This window comes from Ischnura elegans, chromosome 11 (genome assembly GCF_921293095.1).
Source record: "Ischnura elegans chromosome 11, ioIscEleg1.1, whole genome shotgun sequence".
NCBI classification, from domain to species: domain Eukaryota; kingdom Metazoa; phylum Arthropoda; class Insecta; order Odonata; family Coenagrionidae; genus Ischnura; species Ischnura elegans.
In genome coordinates, this window is record NC_060256.1 from 26,953,246 (window position 1) to 26,977,596 (window position 24,351).

Consider the following 24,351-nt stretch of genomic DNA (forward strand, 5'->3'; position numbering starts at 1 on the left):
GCCGCGATACAGGGTGAATGATCTTGCGAATGAAATCATTCGCCGCGTATAACGGAAAAATTCGTGAATGAACCGTCATGCGCATGATCATTCAGTGAAAATTAGAACATGTTCTATCTTGCTCGCATGATCCCGTAAATGATGGCATGATCATTCACCGTGTACAGCGGTCTTAAGATTGGGGACATGAAAGCGTAGGTGAAAGCATTCCCGGTGGTAACTGAACTCTTTAAAATAAAAGCATTGGCCACACGTACTTTTTTATCTGTACTTATTTATCCGAACGGATAGGTATAGGAATTCGCTTTTCCCCCGATAAATTCTAGGTTGGACTACGAAATCGAATATCCCCTAAATGCACCTTTTTTGTTAACACTTACCGTTCTTACATCCCCCGCCACACTTCTATAGAGGCGGCTTGAGTGGTTGTGACATGATATGCGTTGAAGTGGACCCACACATGTTAATAAAGAATAAGGTACATTTTTATGGCGTAATTCCACACACGTAACTCGCATGTGAGTTCAAAAATGCCAGCCTGTCTACTGTGAGGTTATAATATGATGTCCTCGGTGAGACTCTGAAAGATATCTTTTTTCAATTCCTCAAGTGGTTTAAGCCTAACGCACAGCCTCCGAATCACTAACGTCTCTCTGTATAGTTCGTTTAACTTCCGTGTAACGCTGTATGTACTATCATAGCACTCGCTGAGGAATCTCGCAGCTTTCCTTAGTATTTTATGAAGCCCACGAAGCAAGTTTTTCCGCGCCGGATCCCACATGCCCGCTGCACATCCAAGGTGTGGCCGGACGAGTGCAATTTCTGTATCGGGAGTCATCTTAATATCTTTTCTGCGCCTTTAATCTCCAGATACGCGCTGTAACGGGGAAAGTCCGGGATGAGCAAGTTAAAACCGCGCCCTTTACCCACCAATATGTCCCACCCCTTCACCACGCGCCCCTTCTCCCTCTCCTCTCCTGGGCTCCCCCCCCCCCTCCCTTACCCGCCCTCCCTCATATTTGTAGTGGCGTGTGACCTCGGGTCTCCATGGAAACGGCTTGCGTTAGTTTTGATGCGAGGTCTCGCCCTCCAATCCCCCACCCTCCTCTGAGCGCTTACCATGCGTTCAATTTTCCCGTTCGAATCGTAAGCGTGGTAGGGTAGCTGTCATCTCTCTCTTTATTCGAACATGGGCCAATGGCATGGATTTAAATCGAGTTAGGAGTTTTGTTATGTCGACTTTATCACTAATAGTAAAAAATGATTTATAAGAGGAAGTAAGAGAGTAAGTATTTACTTGCAATAAGGTTTATTGTGGCATTGTATGAATTCTATAATATAATAATATGTATAGTTACCGAAAGTGGGTTGGATTATTTTCTGTTAGTAGTACAACCCATCAGAGGGTGCTTCAGAGTCTACCTTTCCGAGGGGATCGGGAGACTTGGCGCGGATTCTACGTCACTTATTATTGGCGAGACAATCTGTGCATTTCAGACTACTTCCTATCGACTAAAGGAAGGCTTTACGATTAAATAGAAGTCGATTGGGCTAGAGGTGCCGGAAAGTCCTTCCGGTTGCGAATGGTGATCTGTTATGATGTTGTTTTTTATTAATTATTTGGCTCTAATAAAATAATACCACTTTATTTCACGAGTGCGGATATATGTGGATGTGTTGATAGAGTAATATAGGTGTAAGTTAATCTAATTCTCGTGTAAATTGGACAGTAATTGCGCAGACTGTATTACTGTCGGCGCAAGTTTGTTTGCATGTTATTTGGACGAGTAATTTGACAAAAAGAACGTGAAACAATTTGTAATGCATGGCGTAATGACTTGCAAATATGTAGGTAGTATAATGCATTGGAAACTTGTCCGTGGGTTTGGAAGTATAACAATGTGTCTAGTTTGATATGATTGTGTGCGTGACTTGGCATCGAGGTTACATCGAAATTAGACGTGGTTATGTACCATTGAAAATATCTGAATCTGGGTAGGCAAGGTGATAAAGACGAATGATCATCAAACTCAAAAAGTATATCTGTGTTGATTAAAGTGTTAAAATATAATATTTTGCGTTCAATCCACCATATGTAATGTAACTCTGAATTAATCAAATAACATATTCCTACGTTGCTTCACTAAGTGGAACCACATTGGAATCTTTGGAAATAACTTTGAGATGTTGCACTGGCATCTTTTATTTACCAACCTAAATATCGTCTCAACTAATTATTATCACGATGGAAAAGACTTGGAAAGATTGGAAGTCTCGGTCGATAGTTAAAAAATATTCTATGTGGCATTAAAGACTGAAGTTATTTCTAAATATGTTGAATAACTGTCGCTGAGTTTTCGCGGACGGTAGCACAATCTAATGCCGTACCCTTTGTTTAGGCCACTACTCTCTTCTTATTGGCTACATCTATATCGTCCTCTTTCCCTCCCCCTGAATCCTGATTTTATATACGTTCGTGGTGAAATATGTCTACCCTGATCTGCATCTTCATACTACGTGACAAGCCACCTCAATAGACGAGTGGTATAATGTGTTGGAATGCAGGCTATAAATTCGTGAGAGAAAGTTTATGAGCAAGGACAAATAGCGTCCTATTACATGCGGTGCGAGTTTTCGAAGTCTTGAGCTGTTTAATATATATCATTTTCCTTTCTAATGATTCTCAGATTGGAAAAAGACATTGTTATTACTATTCTATACATTAATTTTTTGTGCAACGAATATGTTGAGACTAACAGAACACTTAGTTTCTGCTATACAAGTCAAAGTTGAATCTGGTGCACAAAGAGATACATTGATAGCGTTACAACATAATCAAACGGCTTCTTTAATGCGAGGAAAACATTGTGTCCTTCTGTTAGTGAAGCCTCATTGGTAATGGTTTGTAAATAAACCCGGGTCGGTAACAATTACATTTCTAAGGAATATTATAAAGTGAAGCTCTTGATATGGAATTGACTGCCAACTTGTTTCAACAACCAATAAGATAATTTCCTTTACATTTCCGATGTGTGGAAATTTTTTACAGCTAAATTCCCATTCATCCATGTTCTTTGTTTATTTTTTTTTTACTCTTATTGAACCTAGTTGTCATAATTTTTTATACTTATATTATTTATTTTTCCTGTAGTTTAATATTATTGTAAAACATCTCTTGGGCCTGAAAGGCCCACGTTAAATAAATGAATATAAATTGAAGTTATTCCCAAACATAGCGATGTGGTTACACAAAATGAAGCCTGGGATTGTGTTAATTAGAGGGCTATATTTTTCTAATGAAGGAATTGTCTCTCAGAGACCGATAAATACCGTTTCACAACCGCCTTGAAAGTAAAAGTTCCCACCCTTTTCCCTCAGCAATTTCGGAATGCGAATATCACCCTGTTCTCTTTCGCCAGCGAAACTCCCCGCCCCTGGCTGTCCTTTGACCCCGGAGTCCCGCGCCTCTTTCCCCTCACCCGTACCTTGGCCTTCATAGCCTGCCCCTGTTTATTTCGACCGCGACATAACCTTTTCCAGGTGCTCTCGACAGGAGCGTAGCCTTTGGGGGCTGGGCGTGTCGGTGTGGGGGAAGTTCCCCCCTTCTCCTACATGGCCCCTGAGAATCCGCTAAAATGTATTGGGGGCGGAAAGGAAAAGTTTAAAAATAGACCCTAACCTCATGTCGTCAAATACACACAAGAGAGAAAAGACGTAAAACATTTCAAAAGGATCAGCCGTTCCATTCTGTCGTTCATGTGGAGTGATGTAAAATACAACATATATGTAGTATCTCCCTATTTTATGTCCAATAATTTCCTAAATAAGTGAATTAGCTATGAAAACAATATTATTAATATTATAGCTGGCGAGTTTAATTTGACGTAATTTAGTTGTATTAAATTAAAGCAAGTGTATTTAATCGAAACTTGAAGCTTAAACGTGATAGAAGGGCTTCATATTAGCAATGATAACACTACATGACTTCCAAAATTGATTTCTTCTTGATTTGAAATATAAAGCAAGAAGAAATGAATTCAGGAAGCTTTTTCCAATCAAGGGTTGCCTACCGGGTCAATGGGTTGATTTGTTCCAATGCATGTTTATCAGAAGTAATCAAATCTCATAATACGTATTTGTTGTTCAATTAACTAAAGGGATAGACGTATCCTCAGTGGCTGTATCATCAGTGGCTGTTCAAAGAACTACAGAGACTTGGGACTTAAATGAACATCAGAAACGTACACATTTTCACTCTCTAGACCAAAACTGATTGCACTGCTACTGTCGTTACATGTAGCCGATGATCTGAATGTATTTATCGAAATCCACGATTAAGAGTACTGCCTGTGTTCTTTTTTTTCTAATTGAGAGCTAGACATTTTGATCTTCGTCTTATTCTTTACTGTTTTAAGCAACCCAGGGAATTATAGTGATTATATTTTGCTTCTAGTCATGTATTTATCCAAATCCACGATTAAAGCCTTCTTTTTATGTTCTATTTTTCTACTTCAGAGTTGGAAATTTTTATCGTTCCCTAATTATTTACTGTTTTTGACCAACCGTGTGAATTCTAGTGATTATAATGGTTTAACATCCGGTACCTCCTTCCTTGACTTTCATCTTTATCGCCCGATCACGTAACCTTCTCGACAAATATCGACAATTCGTGGCATTTGAAGCGGCTGGGGGTCGGGACATGACGTCACCGGGGAAGAGTGGAAGGGGGTAGATCCCCGGGTCAGTTGAGCGGATTTCGAGGAAATATAACATCATATCGAGTTCAGGTATCCGTTTCGAGCTGTAAGCAATTTAACAGTAGCATTTTGAACCCATCAACAGGCAAACGATAGATTCTTTTTCACACGCTTTTTCTTAAATTGCTTCATCCGTTTTTCTTTTTCGTCGATGGAATCGTATATTTTATTTTTAACCCACTTCCCATGGTCAGATCGGCTTTAAATTTTACGAACTAGCCTGATTCTGAAGACTATACAATATTCAATAATCTTATATTTGACTTTTTTAATCGATTTTTCTCTAGTTAATTGCTTAAATTTCCATAGTTTTGATATAAATCTCTTTGACAGCTCTGATTTAATCGATTACTCGAGTCACGACTAAAAAGTAAAAACATGAAATAAAACGAGGGCAAGTCAAATATTATCCGCAATTATTTATATCTTCGTTTATTTTGGTAGTACTGTCGTGTTACGTTGATGGCGCATGCTTTGTTTATTTGCTGTTATGTCTTTGCAAGTTCCAAGTTGCTAGGCTAGTTTCGTTATCGTTGTCATGCTTTCAACCATGGCTATTTCGCTTCCCATTTGCACCAATCAAGAGCGATCCATTGATCCGTTTTTTGATGTCGGAAGGCGTAACAGGCGAATCAAAATTCATCTAAGACTTTTGGTACTGTACGGTAACTGTTTTTCCGCTACGGAGTGTCTACGAAATGGTTTGAAAAATTCTAAAATGGTCGCGCAAGTATTTCGCACGATGAAGGTGCCGGACGACCGTTTACCGCCACAAATGAAGAAAACATTCACGAGAAGAAGCGTTCACGAGAGATGATTCTCTTATGCGAGTAACGATTGCCGAAGTGGCACATCGTCTGCAAGTCAATACAAATAATAATGATTTTATTTACTCCTACATTTTGATTTCACAGTTGAATAACGAAGATAATAAAGAGGAGCTTTAGGTGGTCTAGAAGGTCATGAGACCAGATTTGAGCCACCATTAAATAACAAAAAATGCATGCCAAAAAAATAATTCAGTAAATATTATGTAAGTGTTTTAAAGAATTAACATCAAAATAAATGCTCAATTATTTCTTGAGAGAAAAGCCAGTCTTTGGAAAATCTTGAAATTTTATTTTCTCTTTCTTTTTTTAAGATTTTAACAAAATCTTAACATAAGTCGCGATTCTGACTACGAATTTTGCATAAAAGTATTGTACTATTATATGTATAAAAAATTTTAAACACATTGCGGATTATAATTTACTTGCCGTCGTAAAATATCTTTTAAAACACGCTTTTCCAGTAATAGTATAAAATCACTAAAAATAAAAAATACCTTTCCATCACTTCTTTTTCGCTCACTCACTTTTTAACAATACTCACTTTTTCCACTCCCAAAGCGTGGGAGCTGATGAGATTTGGATATTAATACTGTATATCTATCCCACCAGGCTTTTCCACACTCATTTCTAATAAACCTATGCATCACCAACAATTTATTTTCTGAGCCTAATAAAGTTTATTTTGTTCTGAATTTCACGGAAAAAGAAGCTATAATTATGGCTGTTTACCAACATTTATATTTGAGCTGATGCTATCCAACTAATTCATGAGTTTTCAATGCTATTCCTTGCTATTTCAAATAATAAACTACAAAATATTGGAAAATAAAGTGAATCATTTTGCACTCATCGCCAGGATATTGGCATATTTTAAACAGATTGAAAGGTGACCAAGTTACAACTTAAATCAAACTTCAGCGTGATAAATGATGGAAAAAGTTGGTCATATTCGATATTTTAGATCAATCGATTCAAAATCTAAATGAACTATTAAACAAAAATCGAAATTTGAATCAAAGGATCATTAAACCAAAAAACTCTTGGTTATTTTTTATAAATAACATTTGTACAAAAAATGTACATATTATTAATTTAAAAAAAGCTTATTTTAGCAGTAGAAAAATTAATACGTGATTGAATTATTGGTCGTAAAAATTTACAAATGCGCACATATTAAGGGTTTGGGATCACCGTTTCGAGCCTTTCTGTTCCACTAAAAGTTTTAGAAGAGACCTACTGATTGTGATGCTTTCTTGATGATCGAGGGCGTACTTTTCCAAATTTACCGGTCATATATAAAGGTGTCACTGGTGACGGACGACGTCATAGGGATCATAGGTCCATAGTGCCACCGCTGTGATCAAACGCAGTGATCTATATTGCAGTAGAAAAATCTAGTAAGAATAGAAACCCGAAGTGTATGGCTCTATCTCTAAAAGTCTCACTCGGGACGGATGACATAACCATAGGCCTGTAATGATACTGCTTAGTTCAAAGATCGAAGTGGAGAAATCGAGTTTTATTTGGAAATCTAATGCCTTATTCTCATTACGATTGTTCCAGCGATTGTCGGAACTATCGTGCATTCACACGACGATGGTTAAAACCTGTGCTGCCCTCTAGTGCTGACATCTAAAGTGAACGGGAAATTGACAGTTAGCAAAGCTGTTGTGGTATGCAGGGACAAGATGTCACTATGTTCAACGCGTATTTACCGAATAATTTTTCTTCCGTCCATATTCTTCCTTCCTAGGACAAATCCATGAAAAAAATAGAGCTTTTCGTCTTTCTCTTGTCGCTTCCTTTTCCGGTCTCCCAGCGCCTAACCATCGTAAAGAGGTAACTATCGTTGAACTATTGTTAAGACATGCACTCACTCGGCTAGTTCGGCCAACTATCGTTAGGACGATCGCTCGGACAATCGTAATGTGAACGAGGCATAAGATCATGGCTCGATCTCGATTTGCTCGATCTTCGACGGTAAAAATTCGATTTTCGATATTGTAATAGAAATCAATTTTTCATTCACTAAGTGGGATGGAATGGGACCTCATATACGTGGTCCTCTTGCCTCTTACCTTATGCTTGAATGTCTCATAACTCTGTCCCTTGCCCATCAAGAGGCCTTTCTCTATCTTATATCCTGAAGGGGGTGGCCCTCCATTTTCCTGCATCCAAGGCAACCGCCCCTCCCTCCCAACACCCCACACTCGATTAGGCAGTAGGCCCATTTTCCATCCAACAATGGGTCGGGTATAATTGGAAATGCGGGCTTGACGACTCGCTTTGGCTGCCAAGATCCCCAAAGTATTTTTTCTTTCTCCTTTTTCAATCCAGGGATGGGAAATTTTTGTTTCGTCGTAGGGGGGACATCGGGTCGTCTGCCAAAATGTTTTGCAGAGTTTATTATCCCCCCCCTCTTCGCCATTAAAATAAAAACAAGCGGGCCAACCATTCCGTATTTATACCCTACGAAGTGTTATTTTGTCACCAGGCGCTGTAGCAAGGCGAGTAACCCACTAATATTGAAACTTAAAATGTGTGTATTCGAAATTATCTTCAAACTATAAGTAAAAGAATATGGTGTGATCGAACACTCCGACTTAAAGACATTTTTATGATACTAGCCATGATAGCTTTTGATGGATAATTAGACAGTTCAGATCGTTTATTTTTTACCATTATAGCTGACTGAGTATAGCCAGTTCGCATGCTTATTGTAAAATGCGTTGAGTTTAATCTGTGAGATTCTTTGGGCCTTTTCCAAGCCGTAGTGAATTTGCTGTTTTTATGATCTTACAATCACTTGCTTTTGTTGTTGCTACTTACCAAATTTTAATAAATAACGAATTAGTTATTCAAATTTTCTTTCTTGACGTTCTCCAAGAAATATTATTTGCTTTAATATCTCATCTATCCATTTTCGGGGACCGCTTATCGAGTTACAGAAATACAAACATTCTAATTGAGAACCTCAATTAATGATTTTGACTGACCAAATATCAGATCCATTTACATATTGATGACTAGCGTGGTATAAATGATATTTCCTTATGGCCAGTATATGCTCCTCGAGTGTACAAGATGACTTATTGTCTTCACAATCTCTTGAAGTGATTTTGGTCTTTCATAAATTTACATTTTCTGTTGGAAATAATCTAGACCATACGGGTTGTTTCGAAAAGAATTTTTTCGCTAGATTTTTTAAAACATTTTATTATTAACTGAAGCAAACACTTCCACCATTTTAATTATTTATCTTTTTATCTACATCGATGAATACAAGGTTTTTTGGAGAATCACTGGTGTACCTGCTAATTACTCATTAATTATTATATATCATTCAGCTCGTATCGCACTCTATTCAGTTTTGGTACGCATACCAATTGAAATCGCTAAGATTACATGCTGATGGATAACAGGATTTTTGAAGTACCTCTGGTGTACTTTTTACCTATGTAATAGTTTATTAATAACAATATATACATATTACATCATGTATTTTAACATATAACAATCTAGGCCCCGCTAAGTCTCAATGACTTGTCAGCGGGTTCCAATACATCACAAAAATATATGACAGCATTTGTATAATACTACTTGCTAAATACTTGCTAAATACTTATTAATTTCAGGTATTTGTATGTAGCTTGATTTTCACCCTATTCAGTTTTGATACGCGTGCCAATTGAAGGCGCAAAAAGTGTTGGCCATTGGCCCATCGTGTCCATATTATTTAAATGAAAGGAAAATCAATTGAGGAAAAGTAAGTCTTTCCTCCCGAGCTTTGGTGGTGGCGGGGATAAGCTTCCCAGAATTAACTTTCTCCCACCCTGACTATGCGTAGTAGAATTAAGAGGGAGATTTCCCTGAGGAGGCGTTCACAAAGGGGATTTGGTGCCGCAGCCTTCCACAGATGGAAGAATGGAACTGGCGAAGCGTGGGACGCTTAAAGCAAGGTCCCGCAGAGAGAGGGAGTTTCTGGGGATAACAACTATAGTTCCACGGCAGGATGTGAATGACGCACGGGGTATCGTTTGGAGGCGTTTTATAAGAGGATGGCGGGTGGGGTAATCGTCGTCGGGATTCGGAGTTTCTGGACGACCAAAGTGTTTTGTCTCTTTGGGCGAGTTGTGGGGAGAGAGTTTGGGGCGACTTCGAGATACGTTGGGGAGAACCAGATTGCTGTGGATGGGAGAGCCTTCAGATGAATGTGGGTCAGGAATTAAAAAACAAGGATGGAAATGGAGATCTGGTTGTTTCATTGCTGTAATACTACAACAATAACTAAATCTTGTATGTGACCAGTAGCATAGCAGGATTTTTAAATGGGGGGGGGGGGTTTGCCGGAGATTCAGGGGCCCTTCCGGGGTGTGTGGAAAACACTACAGGGCCAAGGGGGGTGCGGGGATTTTTGATGTTGGGAACGTGATTTTTAGGACTCGAAAACATTAATTTTGTACGTGTATTTATCAAAATAAATATTTTTTTATTCAATTCTTTTTAAGGCTCTAAGGTAAGGGGTGTTGTAAACCGGAAACCCCTCCAGTATGCCTGATTTGAGGGTGTGTGAAGCGAAGGGGTATAAGTGATGTTTTTCTAAACAGAGTTATGTACAGAAAATGATAGAAGAAGTATACAAAAACTTGATGGACAACGGATTCGAGTGAGTCTCGGTTCGAGCTGACATCGAATTGAAAATCAAATGCACTACTAAATAAATATATAGCTGATCTTATAATTTGTTCTCTTTACCTAATTTCTGTTCTCAACTCTGTTTAGAAAAAATCACTTGTACCCCTTGACTTCTCTCTCCCTCATATGTAGTGAATTTAGTGGGAGTGCATTTCGGACGTCATTTTTCCGAAATTCTGTCCACGAATGTTATGCAACAAAGGATCGACCCAAAAATGTCCAAATGGTGTCATGAGTGGAATTATTATTCATTAGAGTTTGCCCATCAAATCATTCTTATTAATGAAGGATCTCATTCACTAAAATTGCTTAAAAAATAACGAAATCGTGATTGTGCACTAAATTAAATAGAGGAACTCAGATTTCTTTTACCATCATAATAGGGTAGTTTCCTTCATCAAATAAAACGAAAGGCATTGATTGCGATTCGTTATCCACCATTACTGTATTCATAATATACAAATTATTTCGTTTTAGTAATACCGGTTTAGACGAATGGCAATGGTCCATTTTTACCCTCATTTGAAAAGGGCCAGATTGGCGCCCATGCGATGCCACTCCACGTGACGTCACAGGGACCTAGTTTCTATACGAGTAGATAGGAGTTATACGTCGTCTGAGGTTACCAATGCATGCATGAGGTGCAGAGCTCAGGGAAACATGTCTTAATAATCACTAATTAAAACTGGCTAAGGTCGGAAAGTTTTCTTCATTTGATAAGGTATTAATAATCCTTATTTAAGCCAAGCGCTACCAGCCAGCAGGGTACTCAGCTACCCGCTAGCAGCCTGCGTCGTATCAGCGCTCAACTCGCCTCAAGGTCACCTCACAGGGCGGCAGCGGGAACCAGAAATACGCTACACGGAGAGAGATTTCCCGGCATTCATACTTACGCGTCTCGTTTTCGCGCGCTTGAAAATTTTCACTTTTCATTCAATCGCGAAAAATAGATATCGTCGTTTAAAAATCTAAAAGCGTGAAATACGTACTCCAGGAGTAATAATCTTTCGATTTAGGCAATAAAAAAATAATAGGAAACCACCCTATTGTTGGCAGGTCCGCTGGAGATAATCCATTCTCTAAGATAATGTGCGAGCGCAAATTTTGCTTACTGGAAAAACATTTGCTTTTTCTTGGTTTAAGCGACCCATAAAACGAGTTTCCTTCACCAAAACCGGTATCTTGAGTGTATGAAAACAGTGTTAACCCACCACGCGTTCCAATATTCACGTCGGTTGGACAGGCTGGGATGTATAACTCACTCAGGGTCCAGCCCTCAGCATCTCGGATTCCACGCGTTAGTGCAGTGGATCCCGCGGCCCCCATTCACGTGACACCTGCGGTTTCCCGGGCATATCAGGTACCTCCTAAATCACTCAGCAGCTTGGGTGTACGGTCGGACGTGTCCAATATGGTTTCGTGCGTATTTTAGCACGGAAACCCGCGTCCAACCACCGAAAGGGCAGATACTCGGACTTAAGCGTCGACGTCAGGTGAGCTGGCTGGTCATATTCGCGCCCGTGTTCAATATATCGCCCACCGCGGACGTCAATATTGATAAATATGCTGCTCGAAATTATCCGCTCTTTATCATGCTATTTGAAGATTTGTACGAATGGATTGAGAAAAGAGGATGCTTACCCATATATGGAGGGCTTAGACACATATTGGTGTGTCAAAAATGAGAGTTTTTCAATAATTAAATAATAATTCGCAAAGAAGTTGGGGCTTTGTTAAGGGCTCGCAGTATGTGCTGCTACATGGCGGTCCTATGTGAAACTATCACTAGCACCTTGTATTCATAGACTATTTAGGAGTCTGTTGTCATGGATATCTCAAATTCAACAAAAAAATGGCGAATATTCCCACTGTGAAAAAAGGAACTTAGTTTCCAACCTAAAATTATTGCGTAAACGAGTGAATTCATTGAAATTCAGGATTTAAATTGAGGATGCTTACCTTTATATGGAGGGCTTAGAAAAATATTGGTGTGTCAAGAATCAGAGTTTTTCAATGTATTTCTAGACTATTTAGGAGTCGGTTGACATGGATATCTCAAAATCAACAAAAAAAAATGGCGAATATTCCCTCTGTGAAAAATGGAACTTAGTTGCCAACCTAAAATTATTGCTTAAACGGGTGAATTCATTGAAATTCAACTCCAGCCTTGACGTAGTTGCAATCATCTCGACTGATGCAGTGCTTCTTGTTCTCTCGCGCGCGGTCGACTAAAGCCCTCCACGAGTAAACTCGACGCCTGGAGGCGCTGTCTTGTCCTTGAAGACTCAGCCCCGCTGCGTAAACAATGGACCGTCGCGGTGCGCGCATTGTGGCGGATTAGGCGCGAGCTGACGAAGGCACTTCACCTCCCGTTGTTCCCACTCCTCCTTCCTCCGTTCTGGGTGAAGCACATGGAACGAGCATCGCCGTTTGATTGTGCGAATCGACGGGACTATATAATGGAGCCACCAGTCCGTACCTTCGAACCATAGTTAGTTTATATTACTATTTCATGCGTTAAAGCAAGGGGTCTGCGTAGAGGAGGCCCAATTCTATCCCATAGAAGGCTGATATCTGTTGCCACTTCGGTCGGTTGCATTTTAATCGGTTCTAAAATGTCCGCGGCGCGGTGATGAGTGCAGTGCAATCGATTTTTTTTTCAATAATTTGCAGTATAGTGTTTGTAATTCGGAGGAATAGCGTGTAAAAGATATGAATGTGATAGATCAAAATCGTCATGTATGTAAATTTCGGTTAACACCCCTAATTATACCTTATTTCGCGTGAAGTTCGGATTAATTTGTACATCAGCGACGCGAGTGGCGACTTTTGTAAACACATTTAAATGCGAGGTGTGACAGCTCATATTGAGGCCGACTTGAGGATCCTCTTTTGTAATATTCGTGTTGCGAATCGACCAGACTACATGGAGGAGCCACCAGTCCGTCCCGTTAAAGCTTGATTTTTTTCTACCACATAGGTCGCACTTTAACATCGGTTTTCAAAAATGTCCACAACGCGTCAATGTGTTCAGAGCTATCCATTTACTATCCAAATAACGATTTAGTATTTTAAATCGCGCTAAATTTAATTAATTATTGTTTATTGCAATTTTTTGCATGTACTCTTTGAAAAACACCGCTATCATTTATACCATCAGGTTATGAGACGACTTTATTTTCAAATAACCCGTGGTAATAACAAAATATGGTATTATTTGGTATTTTAATACCTCAAATCAACTTTCCTACTTAGGAAATTAATAGTACTTTTCTTTTTCAGCATAATTTTTTCCCTGTTAGTCTCGAATTTCAAGACGATAACTGAAATTAAAAATTTTTCCTGTGGAATAATATTTTAAGGTGGTAAATGGTAGAGGATTGTATTTTCATTCCGATACTAGCATTATGAATTTTATAGTTCACTAGTTTTTTTAGATGCATGTAGTATTACAGTTATACCGCATCTGTTCCTTCAATAACGGATTTCATCAATGATTGATTTATCGTTGAGTAGCGTTACTTGAAAATTTTCATAGTTTAAATGTCTTTCTTTCATTTGAACTAATTTTGGCGTTTAAATTAAACACTCATCATTTCTAGGAAAGTGTCACTATTAGCTATCATAGATCCGTAACTAAGAAACTAAGAGCCCATATTGATGGTAGGAATACTCCCATTGCTTTCTCTCACCACTTCGAAATGTTTTGCAAGTTATTCAAGAACCACCCTGCATATTGGCTCATATTTTGTGCAGATATCTACAGTTTTTTAGGGATTAATATGAAACGGAATAGCTGGTTTAAGCGGAATAAATATTTCTATATGAGTAGATACGACTAAATGGAAGAAATATTTTATCGGTATGGTCGCAACTAGTCCAAATCAGCCAAGAAAGATAATCGACTCATTTTTATTTCAATGTCTTTTACTCTCATCCCAATGATTTTTTTCGACGCCAGGGTGTATATTAATGTAGAGGTACCAAATTTTTTAGGGCCTGTAAGAGTAGCTTTATTTAAATATTTAACTCACAAAACTTTCAGTTGGGTAAAAAAAAACAAATTTTCCTGAAAAACTATCTCCCGAAATACCAAACTTATAAGTTAATGAGTCAGTGTCACAATTTGCCGCGACTAGCCAAAATTAGATTGGAAATAAAGATAATGCATCGTTTTTTTTATTAAATTCTACTCTCCTCTCTATTATAAGTCACGGCGCGAGGGCCTTAGTTTAATGTACAGGCCCCAAATTTCTATGGGACTTCAAGAGTACCTTTTTTTAATAATTCCATCTTTCAAAACACTCAGTTGTGATAAAAAAAAATCTGACGGTTTCCTCAAAAATTCTCCTGAACTACAAAATTGTAATTCAATGGGTCAGTGTGACATTTTTTCAGTTGGAAGTTTTTCTCGGGGGAAAAAAATCGATTTTTCCTACTCGCCTCATGTGAAGGGGGTTTTGAAGCCGAGACTTGAAGGACTGTTAGCCGGGAAGGAGGAATGGAGGGGCTGGGAGGGTGGGCGTGTGAGCGTCTGTGTGCGGAGGCTAAGGGTGAGGAGAGGCTATTTTCGCACAAGTCCAGGTGAAGTGGGAGGCTTATTTTTAGTCTCCTTGTTCCCCGCCCCCCTCAATCCCCCACCCCCCAAAGCAAGGCTTTCTTTTCCCCGTCCTTACGCGTCACCAAAACCCTCCTTCCCCCACCCCTCCTCTCAGCGTCGTCTCAACCTCTTCCAAAACAACCCCTCCCCACCGCCTCATATCCTGTCTCCCCTCCAGGCTCTAACTACTCAACACTCCGACATATTATGTCCGGATTTTTTCCACTAACCCACGCATCTCTAAATCAGGGGCAATGTTCTCAAGTGATAGGACATGGACCCTTTGAGTGGGAAGTAATCACCTTGCTCATATGATGAGGGTTTAGTTGCATATTCCTGTATCGGAATCTGTAACATTTGCCTAGACAAATATAGTATTTGCAATCCGGCCTTGCGGTAATCCGACATGTCCAGTAAGACGGCGTGCAGGCGACCTGGCGACTGGCGACCTCCAGTCGGTTTATATAAATTCGTTCGTTTTAAATAAAGATATAACTGACATGTTATGTCCGGTTTTTTCCTGTCTATCAGGGGTAATGTTCTCAAGTCATAGGACATGGACTTCACTTCACTTTGCTTATATGGTGCGCATTTAGTTGCATATTCCTGTATCGGAACTGTAAAATATACCTATACAAATACAGCACAATCTTTGCAATGTGGCCTTGAGGTAATCGGACATGTCCAGTAAAACGGCGTTCAAGGCTAGCGACGTCCCTTTGGTTAATATAAATTCGTTTGTTTTAAGTAAAAGATTTTTTAATGCGTAGTAAGTATTTGTTTTATTATTATTATTTTATGTATAGGTGTTTGTCAGTTCATAATTTGCATGAAGTTTTGGTTACGTTACCACTAAATCGGGAAGAGAATGTTCTTTTCAGAGTCACAGGGTCCAGGGTTTATTCTGCCTTTATCGACTATAAACGTTATTATTAATATTTTTAACTACTTTGACCCACTGTCAAATCAGTAGGTAAATTTGGCGTCAATATACTTAATTGCAAAGTTATACCTTAAATAGCTTTTCATGCATCACGCTTGTTTCCTGTACGTTTCCAATAATGCGGTGTTTTCGATTATCCGGCTGTAATACGACTACGTATGTGTCGGATTACAGAGATTGCACTGTATATCTATTGTATGAGTGTTACCAGGGGCTAATCCAGCATAGGGAATTAGTGGGGTTAAAAATTCCAGCAGTAGTGATGATCAGAAAAACTACCATTCTATCTAGTGTAAATTGGATACCCAAGGGGGCCTTAACCTCCCCCCCCCCCCCCACATAGATCCGCCACTGAGTGTCACCAAAATGAAAGGGATTGTAAGCAATCAATAGCAGTCAATAAATATGAGTAACCTTGAGCTTCTCCTCTTATTAATTACTAAATTATCCTTGGACATAATAAATTACAGAATCAGATCATATTTCGGGTAAATATGTTTTTAAGGTGGAAGTTAAGAGAATGAGTACATTATTCTAACAATTAATTCATTCAATGCGTTAAGAGGAGCTTAATTCAAATATTTTTGTTCTGTTGTGTCCGCAATGGGTGAGTAAATTATCTCAAGTATCTTTATTTCCTGATGAACAATTCCGATACTGAGAAACTCGTAACAATGTTCGTTAATTCTTTATTTTTGTAATGTGTTTCACTCTTAATTTAGAACTGATTCTCTATTTCAATATATTTAACGTACTACATACTCATTTTGAATTAAAATTTCTAAATAGTCTCAGGGACAATATCCATAAATACCAAAGTAGTACACTCAATCCTAGTGATTTCTTCATCTTTTGAATGCTGCCCAGCGTCTTCCAAGACAAACCTACCCTCCTCATTGCCTTTAGACCTTAGCTCAACACTACGCCACGTTGTGTCCCGATTTTTTTCTAACCTGCGCCTATATCTGGGGCCATATCCTCAATAGGTGTAACATGGGCCCCTTAAATGTGGAAATTCCCTTTACGACGAAGATGAGCTTGTGCATTCCCATATCGGCAACAGAGCCAATATCGGGCAAACGGTGATCTTCAAGGCAGATGTGCAGTGACGAATTTCATTATGCTTATGATTACTTTCATTCGATATTACACGAGTAGCCTAGCTGAAATATTTTTACTTTGTTTCTCTCCTAGTTGGGATTTAAGTCCAGTCATTTTCTTACGAACAATCTTAAGACGTAGAAAACTCTTTTTTAAGCTGCTGGGGATTGATTTTTCTGCGTAATTTAATTATACCTTAAATATTCGGATCCCTCTTTTTTCATCCCTTTCTATTACGTTTTGCGATTTTATCTACTTTGTATGAGCAGCATGGTTTACTTCATTGTAATAGTGCGCTTTTTATAGTAATCACGTGGAATTGCTAAAATACACTTTAAAAATTGTATAAAATATTTTGTTTTCTGTAAATAAAGGAATTGTAATAAATCGAAAAAGCATCAGTGAGTTAGTGGGGGAACGAATTTGTTCAATAATACGCAATTTTGCTTACTTAGTGTTCGGGATCTGAAATGAGGCAAATAAATACCTAAAACTTCCCCTTTTTAGATGCAAATTTGAGATTTTTTTTAAATGCAGATACGAATTGAGTCACAGATTTTATTCATGGATTAAATTTCATTGTGATATGTTATACGAAAAGTTGAACTCAAATAATTCGTCCCTGTTACGAGCTTAATCAGGATATAAGTCAATCAAAATTTTTCTTTGAAGCAATCTTTCGGAATTTTTAAGCTAATTCTTATTCAAGTCTAAAAGCATAGAATTTTCCCATGATTATCCCACTATCTACGTCGTTCTCTTCAGCTACAGCATTTTAACGTATGAATGCGAATGACAGCGGGTTTTTTTCCTAGGCATGGCCCCGATTCTATTTGGTTTACAAGTATCTTTGAATTAACCGTTTCTCCTAGTGTATTAGACGACGAGCACTTGAAAAATAGAATTTTCCGTCAAATTAATTAGTGCCAGAGATAACTTGGCTACCTCATCAGTCAATTACAGTTACGAAAGCTTTAAGGGCGGCGATAGAGAAATCGCATAAACTTAAACTTAAAGAGGAGGGATGGGTTGAGGAATGGCTACAAATGTATCTTCCAATTGAGAAAATCTTAATCTTGTCGAACCAACATAGGTGTTGTTGTATAACTGAGATGGTAAATTTTTGCTAGTCCTAATTATAAATTGTTACAGAAGTGAGTATAAATTGAGGACCCTGGAGGGGTACTAGTGCAAGTTTTATAATTTTGGAGATAAATGCAGATAATGGTTGGTGGGGTACACAATAATTTTGTTGCCAAAGGATCCAAGTGAATCATCAATTAATATATATGTATACATTGAGTCAGTGATTCCCTTATATCCCTTTTCTACAGCAATATTGTGTGGCCCAGCATCAATTTTATGCACTTATCTCCAAAATTATAACTCCCTTTACTTCCAGGGTTCTCAATTAGAGTTAACTCTACTTTATCGCCGTTACCCATGCTTAAATGTGTGGATTTTCTCGTGCACCAAAGCATATTACTTCAAAGGTATGCCAACTTGGATACAGGTCTGGTCATCATGCTAGCCGCGGGCATGATATACTTACGGATAAACAAAACGACCGCTCACGTGAAAATGTTGATATTTGTTTAATTTTGCGGGGTCTGGAGTATAATAACGGTCTTGTCCCGGTGGAATTGATGAACATAATTTAGTCCGTGGGTGTGGTGTGGGGAGACTTCGCACTACCCAAAAATAAGCGCCTTTCATCGGAGGAAACGGAGCGGTCAGACAGCTGCTTCAAGAGGGAGAATGGCAGATGGCCGGACTGGAATCGGAAATAAAAGGTTACGCTACTAAAAGTCGGTTACATCGTTTTTTTGTGTTTATTTTCCGACGAAATGTGCCAACAAAGCCGGTGTGTGCTATCGTATAGGAACGAAGGAAGGTGTTTCCACCGAGTCCTCCGTCTTAAATAGCTCCCCAATGATGGAATAGTTCACCATCTCGTTCGGGGCCAAGATTTAAATGGCAATTACCTGGATCACGTGATGTATCTAATGAGTCCCTCTGCCTGACTACGGCGATAGCGTTTGTATTCATTGCACATGTTTCATTTGGATTTTTATCCAATTTAATTCTCACAAATATATAGGAGTATCATATTTTTATCAAATCTATTTATACGTAATGACTCTGTTTTATATTTTCTTTTCCCAAAAAAAATAGTGCGGAAGTTGGAGTTCAAATATTGACCTAAGCTTTAGGATTCCGCGCAGCCATTATGCACGCTCTTCTATGTATTTCCTGTCAGTTTACACCCTCGTCTATTATGAGATTATTTATTAACCAACCATTTTGGCGGCAGTAGAATGATTTATTATTTCTGTGTTAATGTTTACGTTCATTAAATTGATAGCGCTGTTCTATGTTCGTGCGGTGTGTCTGTGCTTAGTGCGTCTACCTTGTTGATACTGTTGATTGCTGTTTGTTGAGGTCAGATGGAATTCTAGGTTGAACTCTCCTTGTTGTGGTCTACTCCATTACGTGTTCAATTAAATCCAATGTGTCCTGACCTAAATCGACGAATTAAAAGTTATTTTAGCAACGAGGAAGAATCAAATATCTATCACCGTGAATTTTTGACTGTTTAAAAAGTTATGAGAATCGTTTTTTTTAATATACTAACGACCGCTGAGTTCACGGAAATGGTTTTTGGTGCCATTTGGTCAGTATATTTTATTGAATTCAACTTTTTCGGTAGTCATCAAGAAGCTTCATTAAACTTTATTTTGTCTCCCCAATAATTAGGTAAGCAAAGAGGTCTCACTCGTTAAGAATCACTCAATTAATAAGCCTCTCTGTAGATTTTCTTATCAGAATATTCCATAATTTTAAAATAAAACAATAATTTATTGTGTACCACTCAAAAGGGTTGATTTATTTCGAATTCATATTTTTCATTCATTTTTCTTGGTTTGCAATCTATCTTACGCGGAACAATAAGGCATCAAATCTGTGAAAACATGTATTTATAGGCCATTGTAAAAGACTGTTTAATTAATAAAAAGAAACTGGAACAATCAATTAAGGATATGAAAGGTTACTTGTGATAGATTTGATCCATAAAAGAAACCGAAAGGAAAGCTAATGAAGTTTTCTTCATTTTTTCCGCGTCTGAGGAAATTTACCACCCCGTGGTTGCCTTTTTTCAACGTTCGATGTCGTGGTATCCCATTTTTTATTCTTTCAAGGTATTTTCAACCTTGTGTTCCTGCTCTGGACATTTTCCAGCAGTGCGGTCAACCTTTTTCTTAATAGTTCCAAAAGGCTGTTTGGCTACTAATCAATTTCTTTGAGCCAGAGAGGGGTATTGCCTTTAATTTATCCTCAGCCTTGAATCGTTTCCTTGGTTCGATTATGCGGCGGTAATTGATTCACCCATTCGCCACCATAGACGTTATACAGTAATTTATACTCAACAATAAAATAATTTGAAAAAATTTCCGAGCTAGGAACCAAATGGGCAAATGCGAATGTTTATTTTTATTTATTTATTTTTTTTTTTTTTGAGAGGCGGTGTTATCGAACCGAAAGTGCTTTCGAAGCACCAGCCAGAAAAAGCGAAAAGATGACATTTTAATCTCGAACCAATTCGAAAATCTGTGTTTCAGTAGCGCAACAACGCAGGTGTTTCAGTAGCGCAAGCGGAAGCAGCAGGACGCCCAGTACGAAGATATTTTGCTCGAATGGCACTAATGTTCGAATTGGTTCGAGAGTGAAATTCAATCTTTTCGCTTTGTCAGTCTGGTGTTTCGAAACCACTTTCGGTTCAGGAAGACCGTCTCTCCAAGGACTGCGCTCTGATTGGCTAACTTCGATCGCGAATAGCTGAACTGTAATTACTTGCGTGATTTTGATTGTATTTTTCATATATCTGAGCAAAAAAAATTGGGATACTTTTAATGTAAGGCACGGTCTCCGGCGTTACTTTGTGCAACTGTTTCGTGTTAAAAATATAAATACTTTGTTATATTCTACACTTTATTTCAAATGGTGCGACCCGGGTTTCTGCATGATATCATGATATTCAGTAACCCGGGCCGTGCCATTTGAAATAAAGTGTGGAACATAGCAAAGTATTTTTATTTTTAACTTGAGATACATTTTTGTTAAGAATAACTTACTCTATAACATCCATGGTAGCGTATCAGTGAATTTCTGACCACCTGTGTAAGTTAAAATGGTGCTTATTATTTTGTTTTTTTTTATTCGGATTATAGCTGTCTCACATCATAAATTGGGATATAAAATTTTGCTTTCAAGCTATTTTGCCATATTTATTTCAAAATTTAAAAGCCCAATTCATCTTTTTCAACCATTATTGGTATAAAAAGTTCTTCTTGCGTGATTTTGATGCAATTTTCTCTCCTCTTTCAGAAAAATAATATCGGTATGCATTCTTGAAGAAGACAGCTACGAGAAGGACGTGTTATTTTACGTCCAACTGGGGGAACCAAAGATGCTGGGAGGTGAGTTAGAAAGAAACATTATTTCTCCAGCTGTTCTTAAGCTAGATTGTATTTCATTTTTTAAAACTATTGCAGTGTATATAATATATATACATGTTTTATGACTTTTCAGCTTACGTAACTATTGGTCCAAAACAAAGTTAACTTTCAGTATAAATCTTGTCTTTTATAAGCCTCAAATTTCCTTCACGGGTATTTTTCATTATCTTGACATGTTGCTATTTTTCAGTGCTTTTCCTTCGATTGACACTTTGTTGCTGTGTCTTTCAGCATATGTACTAAAAAGAGTTTCGTTTTTCAATGCGGACACGCCTTTTGGTCACGCGAACGCAGAACTTCTAATCGTGGCTAAAAGAGTGATTAGCATTCAATTTTAGGCTAAAATGGTATTTTATACTAACCAGCGTGCTTCTTGGACACTCCAGTAACTATACCCATCGTCTAAATTTCGCGGAGGTTTATCCCTTTAGAAATATATCTCTTAATGATCGTCAACTCCTGCTTTGTGTATTCAATTAATGAGCGTATTGCATGCTAAATTACATACATTTTAAATATCTGTTCAATAAGGTTTACATTATTAATTCCAGAAACCGGCTTATTTGATTTCCATAATTACATATCCAACAGTTGAGAAGCTTTAAATGACGTTAATTTCACTTGAAATTTAATGTTATCCTTGTTATACTGTAATTAAAATTTATTAATGTGCTCAGGTTTAATGGCGATAGTTAATCAATTTCCTAGGTTTGTGGTTTAATTCAATAAACTATTATAAGCATAAAGAGGCGTAATTGAATTTGAAAAAGCCCATCTGTTAGATTTTAATGCAATATTGCTTTAAGTTTTAGAGATATTAATTTGATGTTAAATTGTGATTTAGTGCCTAAATCCCTATATATTTATATTTATTTTATTAATGTTATGTTTTACTGGAAATAATTAAACCTACTCTATATAAAATTAATTATTAAAAGAATATGTATCTCTTCCAGCAACATCATGTGTTTTTTTACAAAACTACTTTAGGAAATAAATATTTTTTCACAAAACTACTTCAGGAAATATTCTCCAAGTTAATATTGGTGCCCTCGGAAAGGCCGTAACAAGTTTTTGAGTCGGCCAAATTGACATGATTCATGTTCTTTATCAATGAGGCAGATTTTATACCTATTCGTTTAATAAAGAAACTCTCCCACAAAATCCCCAAGACAAAAAACATAACAATAAAAAAATAGCTCAACAAAATAAAACAGATAAATTTAACTTTTTTTGCATATTCATTTTCCCATTTTCATGCATAACAATTTTTTTCCCTCCCATAATATCGAATTCCCAACCCATTCGATTAAATATGCTTCCCCACTTAAAATGCGTATTTTTTAATAAATAAATAGTGTTCTTTCCTTCTTTACCCAATAAATAAGATGATTATCAGTTACTTCCCTTTATATGTTCCTTCCCTTCTTGGTCTGTTGATATCGCAGTGCTAATGTGGAAATTTATACTTTCACGCTGGCTGGCTTCGATCACTTACCTTTTTTTTATTATATATCACTTGTGTGTAATATATATTTGTGTTTGTACAAGTTCAAATTGATGTGCCAAAGGTATTTTCTATGATTGTTTCTCTCCAATAAAAATGCCCTTGCTAATTCAAATTGGACATTTTTGCAGTGTGTTTTGCAATCCAGGAAGCTGTCTGCTGGTAGTCCTAATCATCACCCCTCACCATAATTTCCCTTGTTATCCTTTTAAATCATTACGAGTCTCTCCCTGATCCACCTTTTTGCCGCACAACAGCCTACGAGACCCTTAATGATCTCACCAAAGTAGGGCAGCAATTAATACTACGCGATACATGCTATTGTGTCTTGGGTGGTATCTGAAGATTATTTTTGGTAAAAAATAGACGTGTGATACTTGCCTCCCAGAAAATAATGCCCTAGCGTAAAGTTGATGGGATAATTGAGCTTCATAGAAACTGTAACAAACCAGGAAAGCTTTCTTTTACTCAAAAAATATAAGTGTGTTCTACTAAGTGCTTTCGCTTGCCCACTCAAATTGTGTATCGTGTTCTTTAAGTAGAGAGTGATTTCGAGGCTTTGAAAAATATATATATACTTAGAATAGAAAGCTCTCATTACATGTGGGCATAATAATCACTATATAGCTTCATGGTCGCCTTAATTAAACCATAGATAATTGTTGTTTAAATAAATTCACCCAACCTTCGTTCACTCTACCCGTTTTCCTTTCATGTGTTTTGGAATGACTGAATGAATGAAATAGTAAGCTTGACCCCTATGCCCTTGATCCTGTCCCTGAGAATGATAGAAAGAAGTCCTTTAGATAGCTCTCAAAATTGAGGACCCCTTTCTGTGTAGGAGAATGAACGATTCCAATGAGTAAAAACCATTGTAAATTATAAACAATGGTATGAACTGTGAGCTGTTAATGACATGATCCGTTAAATAGAAAGTGTCCATTCCCGTCTGTCTTAGAAGTGATCGTTGTAGGTGAAATTAAATTAGAATAGATTGAAAGAGGCACAATATTTTTCCATCTCATTGCTGTAGCAATATTTTTGTTATTATACCAAATATTGTATTTTGTGAATGGGCTGTAAAAAACTTTAATACGACTTTGATCAATATATCACAAGCTAATGAATGGATGTTCATTCTTGATATTGATAGATAATATGAATTGCAATTAATCAGTGTCCTTGCATTTCTCACTAAAAATGTATCCATTTATTTCACTTAAATATTTCGTTGAATTATTTGTCTATTGTCTTGATTTCTGGAGCGTATATAATGGGTAACCAAGCTCGAGTAAACAATGTAGAGTTTTCCCTACAAGTAACTTTGAAATATTTTCAGATATGTTGAAAATGTCTTTTATAAAAATAACTAGTAATCTTTCATTTTTTATGAACGATATG

General features: G+C 37.6%; 1 protein-coding gene across 2 annotated transcripts in view; it reads left to right on the forward strand.

Moving 5' to 3' along the window:
- Nucleotides 1-24,351, forward strand: part of LOC124167985 (sodium/calcium exchanger 3-like) — a 428,262-nt gene that overhangs the window by 368,242 nt on the left and 35,669 nt on the right. For both annotated transcript variants that reach the window (XM_046546065.1, XM_046546066.1), the window contains exon 2: nt 21,313-21,404. In XM_046546065.1, the coding sequence (XP_046402021.1) occupies nt 21,313-21,404 (92 nt within the window). The remainder of the gene's footprint in view (nt 1-21,312; nt 21,405-24,351) is intronic.